This window comes from Mercurialis annua, linkage group LG2 (genome assembly GCF_937616625.2).
Source record: "Mercurialis annua linkage group LG2, ddMerAnnu1.2, whole genome shotgun sequence".
Lineage (NCBI taxonomy): Eukaryota > Viridiplantae > Streptophyta > Magnoliopsida > Malpighiales > Euphorbiaceae > Mercurialis > Mercurialis annua.
The window spans coordinates 52,535,595-52,548,104 of NC_065571.1; the positions used below are offsets into that span (position 1 = coordinate 52,535,595).

The 12,510-nt window shown below is 28.8% G+C and overlaps 1 protein-coding gene across 1 annotated transcript; it reads left to right on the plus strand.

The window, feature by feature from the left end:
- Nucleotides 1-904: 904 nt before the first annotated feature.
- On the plus strand, nucleotides 905-6,087 carry LOC126670417 (probable pectinesterase/pectinesterase inhibitor 12). Its single transcript, XM_050364135.2, has 2 exons — nucleotides 905-2,026; nucleotides 5,313-6,087. The coding sequence occupies exons 1-2, from the start codon at nucleotides 1,072-1,074 to the stop codon at nucleotides 5,999-6,001; spliced, it is 1,644 nt and encodes a 547-aa protein (XP_050220092.1). The 5' UTR covers nucleotides 905-1,071; the 3' UTR covers nucleotides 6,002-6,087.
- The last annotated feature ends 6,423 nt before the right edge of the window (nucleotides 6,088-12,510 follow it).

The window sequence follows — 12,510 nt, forward strand, 5'->3', positions numbered from 1 at the left end:
GGATAAGAGGAAAAAATGAGTTAAAATGGTGTAAATATTTTACTCAAAACAGGTATTTGGAAAATAATCCTTATAATTTTTTATATTTAAAATTTAAATACATATATGCTATTTAATTGATAATTAATAAATTAACAATTGTAGAAGAAATAACACTCCAACTAGTAAATAAAAAATTAAATAATTTTTACAAATCAATTGATTCAATAATTTTATAATTTTTTGCAATTTTACAGTTTGAAAATGTTTAATTATATATTTTTTTTTGCTTTTTTTGAAAAGAAAATCTTTGATTTTGACTCAAATAAGTTAAAAAACTATCATTCCGTTCAATTCTTAAATTATGTTCAAAATTGCTCTAGTCTTTGACATAATTAAGAAAATAATAATTATATTTAAATTTTATGAACATTTTTATTAAATTTATATCAATTTTGATTGCCAATTTCTTATTATATGTCATGAAAAATAATAGGCTAATTTTTTTCTTTCTAAAGGAAGAAGTATTATACTAATCAGACTATCTCACAAAAAATAACAGGGAAAAGGGTCAAATAAGCTTTTAATATTTAGCCTATGAATCAGATAAATCCTTAACGTTCTGAAAGGTACAACGAGAACTCTAATGTTTTTAAATCGTACCATTTAAGTCCTCCATAGACGTCCTCGTTGATACGATTTAACAAACGTTAGGGTCCTCGATGTTAGTAAGAAGAGTTTAGATGATATAATTTAAAAATATTAGGGGCTTATTTGATTTTTTCTGAATGTTTAAGGCTTATTTGATCCATAGGCTAAATATTAGAGGCTTATTTGACCATTTTCTCAAAATAAAAAGGACCACACTATCACTAAATTCCATGTAATTTGACTACATTAATTCCTTCAAACCATATTCTTAAAAAACCAAAATTCTTTAAAACCAAAAATCCAAGCAACTTCTGTTTCCTAGAACACAAATTAGCCACTTGCCTTCTACTACATTTTATTTTTATTAACAATAAGGACAGAAATATTCAAGTTTAGCACAATACATAAACAAACTCAATGAGCTAATATTTCCCATGAACAATGGCTCTCTCTATTCTAAACCTCCTCCTCCTCTTCATATCCTCTCCGATCACCCTCCCTCCCACCTCCGCCGTCACCACTTCATCTTCACCAACCTCTCTAAACACCACCCATCTCCTAAAAAGCTTCTGCAACACCAAACCCTACCCGGACTCATGTTTTGATTCCCTCAAACTCTCCATCTCAATCACCATCAACCCCAACATTCTCACTTACCTTCTCCAAACTCTCCAAACCGCAATCTCCGAGGCTACAAAGCTAACAACCCTAATCTCCTCCGCTGCCAGTTCATCCAACATCTTACAGCCACAAATCGGTACGATCCAAGATTGTCAAGAGCTTCACCAAATCACATTATCTTCCTTACAAAAATCCGTTTCAAGAATCCAATCTAACGATAAGACTAAGCTAGCTGATGCACGAGCTTATCTGAGTGCTGCATTAACCAACAAGAACACTTGCTTAGAAAATTTAGCTTCCGCTTCTGGTCCGTTAAAGTCCGTTCTTGTTAGTTCTTTGATTAACACTTATAAACACGTGAGTAACTCTCTCGCAATGATCCCTAATCCGAATGTTAATAGCAAGAAAAAGGGTGGTAATAATAACACCAAGAACCGCCGTCTTTTAGGGTTTCCGAAGTGGTTATCGGGAAAAGATCGGAGGATTTTGGAGGGTGACGACGGAGGTGATGAGTATGATCCGAGTGAAGTGATAATAGTAGCGGCGGATGGGAGTGGGAACTTTAGTAGTATTAGTGAGGCGATAAATTTTGCTCCGAATAATAGTTTTGATAGAGTGATAATTGCGGTTAAAGAAGGTGTTTATGAGGAGTATGTTGAAATTCCGAGTTATAAGACTAATATTGTTTTGATCGGAGATGGGAGTGAGGTTACTTTTATTACTGGTAATAGAAGTGTTGATGAGGGCTGGACCACTTTCAGATCTGCAACTCTTGGTGAGATTTTTTTCTATCTTTTTTCCTTTTTACTTTTGTTTAATTTCTTGGTGAGAAAATGTGCTTTATGATTTTCTCCCGTGCCAAACAAAAATCATCTCACATGATGACATGACAACCTTAATCAACTCTGTTTTTGCTAAATCTGCCTCATTCTTTTTAGAATGACTTAAATGACTTAGGAAAGTATATACTGGAAGCTTTTATCTGGAATAAATAAAATTTTGAGCTATTAATTATAATTTGATCCTGTTACAAGAAAAAATTATACTAATTTGATTCGAATCGTGTTATTTTAGATGTTTGTTTATTTAAATTGATTAAATTTTAATTTTATTCACTTGATTGCCATTGAATAATTTCCTTTTTGATGTTTGCTTTTATTTTTTAACTCAATAGTTGCATTTGCATATAGGGGTGATCAATCGGTCGGTTAAACCAAGTTGATTCGTATAGCAATCTGTTTTCGGTTAATTATTTAAAAGATTTTGCCATGTTTTTTTTTCAAAGATGGCAATCGACTTTTTAGAGTCTCAATCGTTAGTTTGTTAGTTACCGAGACGTGGTTCGAATCCACAATCTCTTGATGCACTTAAAGATGCCTTAGCCATCCAAAATAAGCTCACGTTGGCTTTGACATGTTTAATTTAGTTTATTTAATTCGATGCTTTTAATAAAAATTTGTTTCGATCACGGTTAAAAAATTAAATTTTTATCAAACGAATTAAGCAAATATTTTATATCTACACTATACCCCAGTTAAGAAGTTTTAAATGTTTTTATTAATCAAATTAGAAGAGTATATTTTAATTGTTAATTTTTATATTTTTATTGGTTTAACCAAATGAACCCACCAATTCGGTCTGTTTGTTATTGTTTTCTTTATTTAGCTTAGTTCAGTTGAATCAATTTTGTTTCAAATTATCTATCGGTCGATTCAATTAAAAAAATAAAACAATCGAGTTAATTTATTTTTGATTAAATTTGTCAATTCTTGATTGAATCAATTATTTGCTCACTGCTAGATATTTACTTATTGTAGTAAAATCTTCTTAAGTTTTGACTTTTGAGAAAAAAATTCTTTAATTGATTGAAGAAAAAATTATAAGATATACTACAAGTTAATCAGGCAATCATGCTGATGTTGCTGATACAAAGATATGAAACTGAAGAAAAGATTACAGAAATATAGAGGTTAATCAAGCAATCGTACGTGCTGGTGTTGCTTCGACAAAGATATGACATAACCATTCTTATTGAACTTTAAAACACACCGACGATACTTTTTGAGTCCATAATATTTATTGCTTTTTAAAAGAAAAATGGTTCATAATACTATTTGTTACTGTACAGAACTATAGGAAAATTTGTAGCTATTTTGTAGCTATTTTTAATCAGCAACTTAGTGAGTCTTTAAAATTAGTCAAACTAGAAAACAATACATTATTTATATAAAAATTTCTATGGATAATTTTTTTTTAATTTATATAAAATAAATAAAAACAATAAATATTATGGATAGAATGGAGCATATGAGCTATCCATTTTCCAATAAAGTTTTTTTTTAGATTAATTTCTAATAAAAATTTAAACGAGGCTAATAATTATCCATGTACCCTGACTTTTATTCCGACCTTCACCAAACCCTCTGATCTTATAAAACGGTCAGTAAACCCCCTGATCTTTGTGGCGGCGCCATTCAAAGTCTTTATGGATAAAAATACTTAGCGCCGTCATTTTTTGGCGGCTGTAATACTAAAAAAATGACGGCACCATGTGCCAGCTGACACGTCACTAAATATTAAAAAAAAAAAATCAAAACAACCCTAAAAAATTTAACCAAACCAAAATCCAAGTACACTCTACCAAACCCAATCCAACCGGTCAACCCATCTATCACCTGCCACTAGAGGTGGCCATGGCCGGGTCAGCCCGTGAATCGCCCGGAACCGGCCCGGTCAAACCCGGTCCGGAACCGGTCAAATTCGGAACTGGACTAAAACCGGCCCGGAATCGTACAAAGGGCGGTTCCGGGCCGGTTCCAGATTTGTTAAACCGTGATCCGGCGGTTTTGGGTCAGAACCGGTGGTTCAAGGGTCGAACCCGTTAATAAAAAATATATTATATCTTTATTATATAATATAATTATTTTTATAATAAAATATATGTTATATTTATTTTAGTTAAATTTTTGGTAAATATTTTAATTTTTTAAAAACAATTTTTTATTTTATTGTAATACTATCTCCGTGAGTTGTTTTATTGTTAAATTACATTTTTTAGTAATTAAATTTTAATTTTAATTTTAATTTTTTTTCTAAACTGTCTTAAGCCGGAACCGGAACCGTCCGGTTCTGAACCGTCATGATACCGTCTCTTAGGCGGTTCCGGGCCGGTTCCACTTTTTCTTGAACCGTGATCCGGTGGTTCCGAACCGGAACCGCTGGGTTATGAACCGTGGCCACCTCTACCTGCCACCGCCCGCCGACCCAAACCACCTGCCGCCGCCGCCGAGTCGTCTTTTCTGGCCCTGAATCTGTTGGAAGAATATACAGATCCACATTTATTCGTCAAGAACATATATCACATCTGTTTGTCAAGAACAAATCAAAGTGTGGATATCACATTGGGTCGAGGGTGGTTTGGGTTTGAATGGGTGGTTTGGGTTGGTAGGGTTATTTTTTTTATTAAATATTAAATTTAGGAGTATTTTAGATATTTTTGTTATATTTGGTAATATGTCAGTTGAAACATTGCGTCGTCATTTATTTTCTTTTTTATAATTACAGCCGCCAAAAAAAGACGGCGCTAAGGGTTATTTTTATTCATAAAAGCCGTGAATGGTGCCACCATAAAAATCAAAAAGTTTATTAACCGTTTTGAAAAATCAGGAGGTTCGGTGAAGATCATGGTAACAGTCAGAATTCATGGGTGATTAGCCCTTAAACACACTGATTAGAATGCTTGCACTTGAGCTGATGTGGTAAAGTAACTGATGTTGATTTGGCAAGTAGGCTGCTGATTCTATAACAGAAAACAAACTTTGTATTAAATCTATCCAATTGAATTAAAAGAATTCGACCATCCAATATCCAGTGGCTATCACGTTAGTCAAATAAAGTTTAATTGAACATATTTAATTATAGTTAAAATATTTTTTAAATCAGTTTATAATTAATTAAATTTAGATTTTTTAGATAATTAAGCAATTTTTTTTCTGTGATTACGAATCTTGCTAAACCTTACATTTTACTTCCTGCTGATGAATTATCACAATACTATGCAGCTGTGTCTGGTGAGGGTTTCTTAGCAAGGGACATCACAATTGAAAACACAGCCGGGCCACAAAAGCATCAAGCCGTTGCGGTACGCATAAACGCAGACTTAGCAGCAATGTATCGATGCACCATAAACGGCTACCAAGACACGTTATACGTGCACTCATTTCGACAGTTCTATCGAGAATGCGACATTTACGGCACCATAGATTACATATTCGGTAATGCAGCCGTAGTCTTTCAAGCTTGTAACATCGTATCAAAAATGCCATTGCCCGGCCAATTCACCGTTGTTACAGCCCAATCTCGCGAAATTCCCGAACAAGACACTGGGATTTCAATTCAAAATTGTTCGATTTTAGCTACCGATGATTTATACTCGAATTCCTCTAGTGTTAAAAGTTATTTAGGCCGACCATGGAGGGTATTCTCGAGAAGTGTAATTCTCGAGTCGTACATTGATGATTTTATTAATCCGACAGGTTGGACCGAGTGGTCAGGTGATCAAGGGTTAGACACATTATATTACGGCGAGTATGATAATTACGGACCGGGTTCTGCTACGGCTGATCGGGTTACTTGGCAAGGGTTTCATGTAATGGATTATTATGATGCTTTTAATTTCACTGTAACTTATTTCATCACCGGTGATGAGTGGCTTGATTCCACTTCATTTCCTTATGATGATTCAATTTAGATATTTATGTTAGTTGTCAATTGGGCTGATTAAGTAGCCTGATATTTCCAAATCATACATTAATTATAGAATCTTTTTATATCTCATTGACAATCATGCCTTGTTTTTTAGTGTTTACTTCTTTTTTTTATTTCTCTTAATTTTTTATTTCAGAGCATATTGCAAATTGTTTTTGATAGGTTTGACATTTTTTGTTTCTGATAGCTAGTTGTTTTTTTTAATTTTATAGGCAATTCATAGAGTCCTCAAATTTTCTTTTTTCTTTTTCTATACAAATGTTGTAGGGAAATTTTAATTTATTTCTCTTTGCAAATGTTGTTTGAAAATCCCTACCAGTTTCAGGATTATTACACCTAATGGCTACAATAAATGCCTACCTTTGATTTAAAAACGGACCGGACTGGACCGGTTGGTTGAAACTGTTGAACCGAAAATTGGTCAACCATCCGATCCAATTCATCTTAAGACTGGAAATCTGGTTACACCGAATTGAACCAGTTGATACGAACATACATGTCGGTTGAACCGGTGGTTCAATCGGTTAGACCCTAACCCATGTTTATTTTTTATGTATAATTTATTTAATTAATTGGTAAAACCGGTCAAACTGGCAGTTGAATCAGTCCAATTGAAAGTCTCACTAGTTCGGTCATCGGTCTAAAATATATACGGCCTATCTAATGGTCGGTAATTTATATTGAATGTCATGATTTGAAAATATTAATTTAATATGTTATATGTAGTAAAAATTAATATTTGTCATTGTCTAGCCAAAGGGGTCTTTCTTCGAGTATTAATGCAATTTTAGGAGTGTATGGTGGATATAGTTACTTCTTTCGTTTCAAAATAATTGTCCATTTTTTTACACAATTTAAAAAATATAATTATTACTCTAACTTTTCACCAATTTATTTTTATTTTTCTTATTATATCCTTATTAATTTTTATAACTATTTATTTTTTAAACTAATAGCATTAAATGATAAACTTTAATTAAAAGTAATCTGGAAAAATCAACACCCTAAATTATTATTTATTAGAAATATGGCCAGCTATTTGGGACAAAAAAGAAGAAAGTTGACTATTGTTTTGAAACGGTATTTAATTTATATGTAATTTTTAAACCTACTATGCGCCCGAATTACTTGTACATGCATCAAAAAGCTAGAAAAGATCATGACATTTTAGCCTCACTCAATTAAATTTGGTGTATTATATCGAGCTAAAAAATAATATTAATTTCATCTAAACTTGACTAGTTTTAAATTTAACTCAAACTCGATTAGTTAATTTTAAAAGATCGAGCTCACACTCTATTGAATAATTAAAAATTAAATTTGGCTCAGTTTTTTGTGTAAAAAAAATTAAAATTTATTTTGAAAATAAAAATATTATTATAGATATATATAAAAATAAAAATAATTGTAAAAAAAAAAACAATAGTGATAAAAGTTTAATCAGACTTGTAAGCATGTTGATTTGAACCATTTAATATTCAGATTCGATTAAATAATTAATTAGAATAGTTCAAACTCAAATAAATTATATTAAATATTTTTTCAAATTGGAAATCATGATTTGCAAAAACAGTGAACTCTTCTAGGCTTCTAGGAAGCCAAAACAACCGGGCTTTGTACATAAATGCTTGAATTGAACTAGAGATATATAAAAATACTCTGCTATTGAAACTTAAGCACAATTATGCTTTTTTTAATGGACTTTATGCACTAGTACGTTTTTTATGAAACTGAGATCACAAAACATCCAATTCTCCAAAATTTTCATCCACCTCATCTTTCTTCTTGTCCATTCTTCATAGTACTTGTTATTTAAAATTATTTCACCAAAATTGAAATATTATTTTTTTATCCATTTTTTCATCAATCGAATTAAAAAAAAAAGAACAATAATTTAAAGTAAAAATATTTCATTCAATTTCTTTGATTTCTGGATATTTACATTTATTTTTTATAAAATTAATCTTACTTTTTAATATTTTATTCGTAATGTGTAAGTTGTATGTTTTTAATATTTAAGTGAACTTCTCATTAAATTTTTATTTTTTGAGTGTGATAATCTCATCTTTAGATGCAGAACTCATCTTATTTAGTATTTTTCAACTGTTTCATTTATTTTTTATACTAAATTACATGATTTGGCTAAATAATAGCCATCTTTAGTCTAAAATAAGATAATTTAGTGAGGTTATATAGTATATATTAATGACAATATTGCATTAATCTTATTTTACTATAACTAATTGTCAAGTTAAAACTTGTGCAAAGTTTAGTTTTTAAACAAAATTTGTAAAAATTGATAAATCAAATAAAAAGAAAAAGAATGTTATCCAATTGTGAGTTAATAAAAAAGTCAAAAATGAGAAATTAAAAGGCATTTGAATTTTACAACTTAAATTGCTTAGTTGAGATCAAAAAATCATCAACCAACTACAAATAATTATACTGTCATATAATTTTTTGATCATTCGTGTCGCTTTTCATTATATTTTGGTGGATTCTTGGTTGATTTTTGTTTGCTCATTGGTTGCTTTTTGATTAATTTTTGATAGCTGATTTAAAATAAATATAAATTTTTTAATTTAATTTAAAAATTAAAATAAATTAAATTTTATGAACAATTAATGTTTTTTTATAATAAAAAAGGAGGAGCGATTGTGGAAAAAATTAAACTCACGACTATAGCAAGTGATGTCCAACAATTAATATAATATTTAAGTTACTCGTTTATGTGAATTATTACTACTAAATGATGTCAACGAAGCAACACATGCTTGATCAATATGCATAGATATTATACTTATTAAACAATCAAAATTTTAACATTATAAACTTAGACTTTGATTGTTTAAAATTAAAATATATTATGGGAGATATTTATGTTCAATGAATGTAAATTAATTTCTTATAAAATTATATAAGACGTTCTATAAAATACCTTAAGAGGCAATTTGAATCTAATTTGATATTTTGAATTCACGTTTAAGTTTCTCATTGAATCTCTTTAAAATTTCTCCATAATAGTTTAAAATAAAATATTTTAAACGGTACATTTTGATTAATAATTAGTTGATTGTTGGTTGATTATAACTGTTATTTAATTTTGGTTACTTTTTATTAGCTCATTCGTTGCTTTTTAGTTGATTATCAATAGGTCATTATTAATTATTAGTGGTTCATTGGTAATTTGTTTGTTTCTTTTTAATTGCTCTTCGTCTTGTTGTATTTTATTTTCATTTTAGTTGCTTTTTTTTATTGAGGATTTAGTTTTTACAATTATAATCTTCTAACAAATATTAATTTCATTTATCAAATATGATTATCTATAATATAACTTATTTTTTGTTATAATGTATGAATATGGATAATCTTTTTATTTGCATAATACAAAAAAATTAATTAGAGATAGGTGTAAAAAAAATTAAAATTCTTTCAATGAAAACAATTTTATCTAGCAAATGTAAGGTGTACGAATATAATAAGAAAACATCTCGAAATGACGCAAGAACCTTATTTATAATTTTATAGTTGTATCAAAATTATAAGTCGAGTAACTTCTTGTAACGTCTTTTTAAATTTATACAATAGCATGCCATTATTATTCAAATATTATAGTAACTAAAAATATTTTATATTTTAATTTGTATTTATTGACTTATAATTTTTAAGTAGATCATTGTAGAATTTTAGTTGCTCATTAGTTGCTTTTAGGTAACTCGTTAGCAGCTTGTTAGAAACATTCTAATAGCTAGTTGTTTTTAGGTAACTCGTTACTAGCTTGTTAGCAGCATTCTAATCGTTAGTTACTTTTAAATAGTTCATTAGTAGCTATTAAAATATTTAAGAAACATACATTGCCAAAGTATTTTTATATCAACTCTAAAATAACATATTTTCATCAAATATGAAATTTTTAAAAAAAAGTTATGGTTCACCATTATTCAAAAATATAAATTCATGATAATATATTGTTGATAGTAAAAAATAGGGATATTGGCAAAACAAATCCCAACATTTCATTTTTTAGCGAGTTAAGTCTAATGTTTAAAATATTACGAAACAAATCATAACTTTTTAAATTTTGTATTTTGTAGCCTCATCAAGAATTTCGTCAATTTTGTCAACTTTTTTTAGGTTGCATACTTCAAAAATGTGAAAAGACTGGCATTTTATTTGCAAAATTTTAAAACGTTGGAATTTAATATGCCAATAATATGGCTGCCACATATGCAAATAATGGCCAAGAAATTGTTGGGGCTACAAAATGAAAAAACTAAAAAAGTTGAGATTTGTTTCGTAACGTTTTAAAATGTTAGGTTTAAATCACTAAGGATTTGTTTGCTAATCCCCCTAAAAAAATACTACACATACTAACTTCAAAAGTAAAAACATTATGATGAAAGTAATTTTAAAAATTTTAATTAAAAATATTAATATTAAAATAACTAGTGTATAAATATAAAAGATAAGTGTCTAAATTAAAAAAAAATCAAAAGAAAAAAGATAATAAAATTTAACTACAAAGGACAAGTGTCTAAATTAAAAAAATATTGCTCATTAAATATAAATATCTAAAATTATATAACAAATATCCAAGTAAAAAGGAAATTAAATAAAAACATATCAAATGTTTAGTTGAGAAAAACATGTATATAATGATAAAATCTGATTATTAACATGAATCATATAACAGCTACGAATATATTAATTCTTATATTTATCATGCTAATAAACAATAGATAAATTGAATTATAAAAATTGGAATATAAAATAAGATAAAATCAATAAATAAGATTAAATAATAGAATTGAGCAATTATAAAAATAAAAAGATTAGTATAACAAAAATAGTGTGATAATATTAAAACAAATAGAAAAAAAAAACATATATAATGGTAACTTAATATAATAAAAGATATTATATGTAATATTATTACAAATAAAAACATACATGTATGAACACACCTGTGGAAACAAGCACGTGGAAGGCCACATACAAAAAAGGAGTAAATTTGAAAATGAAATGTTAAAAAGGAGCACGCTTGATATTGTTTCTTTTGACCAGGTACATATGCAAAGATAATAGTTTTAAGGGTATAGGGTGTGATTTCCTCAAAACAACCGCACATCGTTTCATTTGGGCCTACTCATTAATAGGCTGGGCTAATATTTTTAAACTCTTTTTTTTTGAAAAAATTACACCAAATCACCCAAAAATTCAAAAGTTTGTATAAATCACCCAACTTTTTTTTTTGCAAAAATCCCTCAATTTTAAAAGATTCTTTTCATCCCTACCTTTTAACAGTTGTGATTACTATTTTATTCATATGGTGTATTTACCTATTGTGTTTTCATTACACCTAATAATTTCTCCTCATTTTACATAAACTGGCCAATTCTAACCGAACCACCACCGGTCATACCATTATTGGCCGGTCAACGGCCGGACCTCAGCGGTCAACGGCCGGACCACCACGGTCAACGGCCGGACCACCGCGGTCAACACCGTGCAACGACCGGACCACCGCGGTCAACGGTCGGACCAATGCTGGTGAACGCCGGTCGGACCACCAATGGTTGGTGGTCTGACCATTTTTAATGGTTGGACCAATACTTGTTTAATAATTAAAAATTAAATAAAATATCATATTGGGGTTAAGGGGATTTAAACCCTTAACCTCTTACAAGAATGACCAAGTGCTTTGCCATTAAGGCAAAGGCTTATTGCTGTCAACATTTGCTCTATAATGTATATATATTATATACATCTGATTATAAATTTATTAGAATGAAATTATTTTTATAGTATAAATTAAATATAAACTAAATATCATTTTAAATTAAAGTTACTGTTAAATTAGTCTAATTTAATTTATTTAATAAATATTTACACAGTAAAAATATAAAAAATACATATATTTATATTTTACACTCTTTATTAATACATGAGTAAGACTAGTAAGATATTTCACTTGTTAAAATTAAAAAATATAATGGTTTGTTGGTCAAACCCGAGGTGATCGTGGTCGGATACGTGGTGGTGGGACCCGCCATGGTGGGCAAAATTCAATATAAACCTAATAACGACTTAATGTCAACTCAATGACAATTTAATGTTAATTTTATTATTTATACTATTAAAAATAATTTATAAAATGACAAATAAAGTAATAGTAATTTAAAAGCAAACTATCTAAGATTTTATTGACATGAGTCGAAAGTAAATTTAAAATAAATGAACTGAATATAAACTTAATATGAACTCAGTGTCAACTTAATATAAACTCAAAGTAAACTTAATGTGAACTTAATATAAATTTATGTCAACTTAATGTAAATTTAATGTTCACTAAATATCAACTCAAAGTAAATATTTTGATAAATAATTATAAATTTTAAATGAAATTATTTTTTTATTATAATAGTAAAATTATTTTTTTATAATTCATACTTTTAAAAATAAACTAATTGTAGAATGAAAGTACATTATTTA

What these genes read in the sequence shown, in the direction of transcription:
- LOC126670417 (XM_050364135.2), top strand. Translation starts at nt 1,072, where the DNA reads ATGGCTCTCTCTATTCTAAACCTCCTCCTCCTCTTCATATCCTCTCCG. An exon ending in TTTCAGATCTGCAACTCTTG is followed by an intron (nt 2,027 to 5,312) that starts GTGAGATTTTTT and finishes AATACTATGCAG; the next exon opens with CTGTGTCTGGTGAGGGTTTC.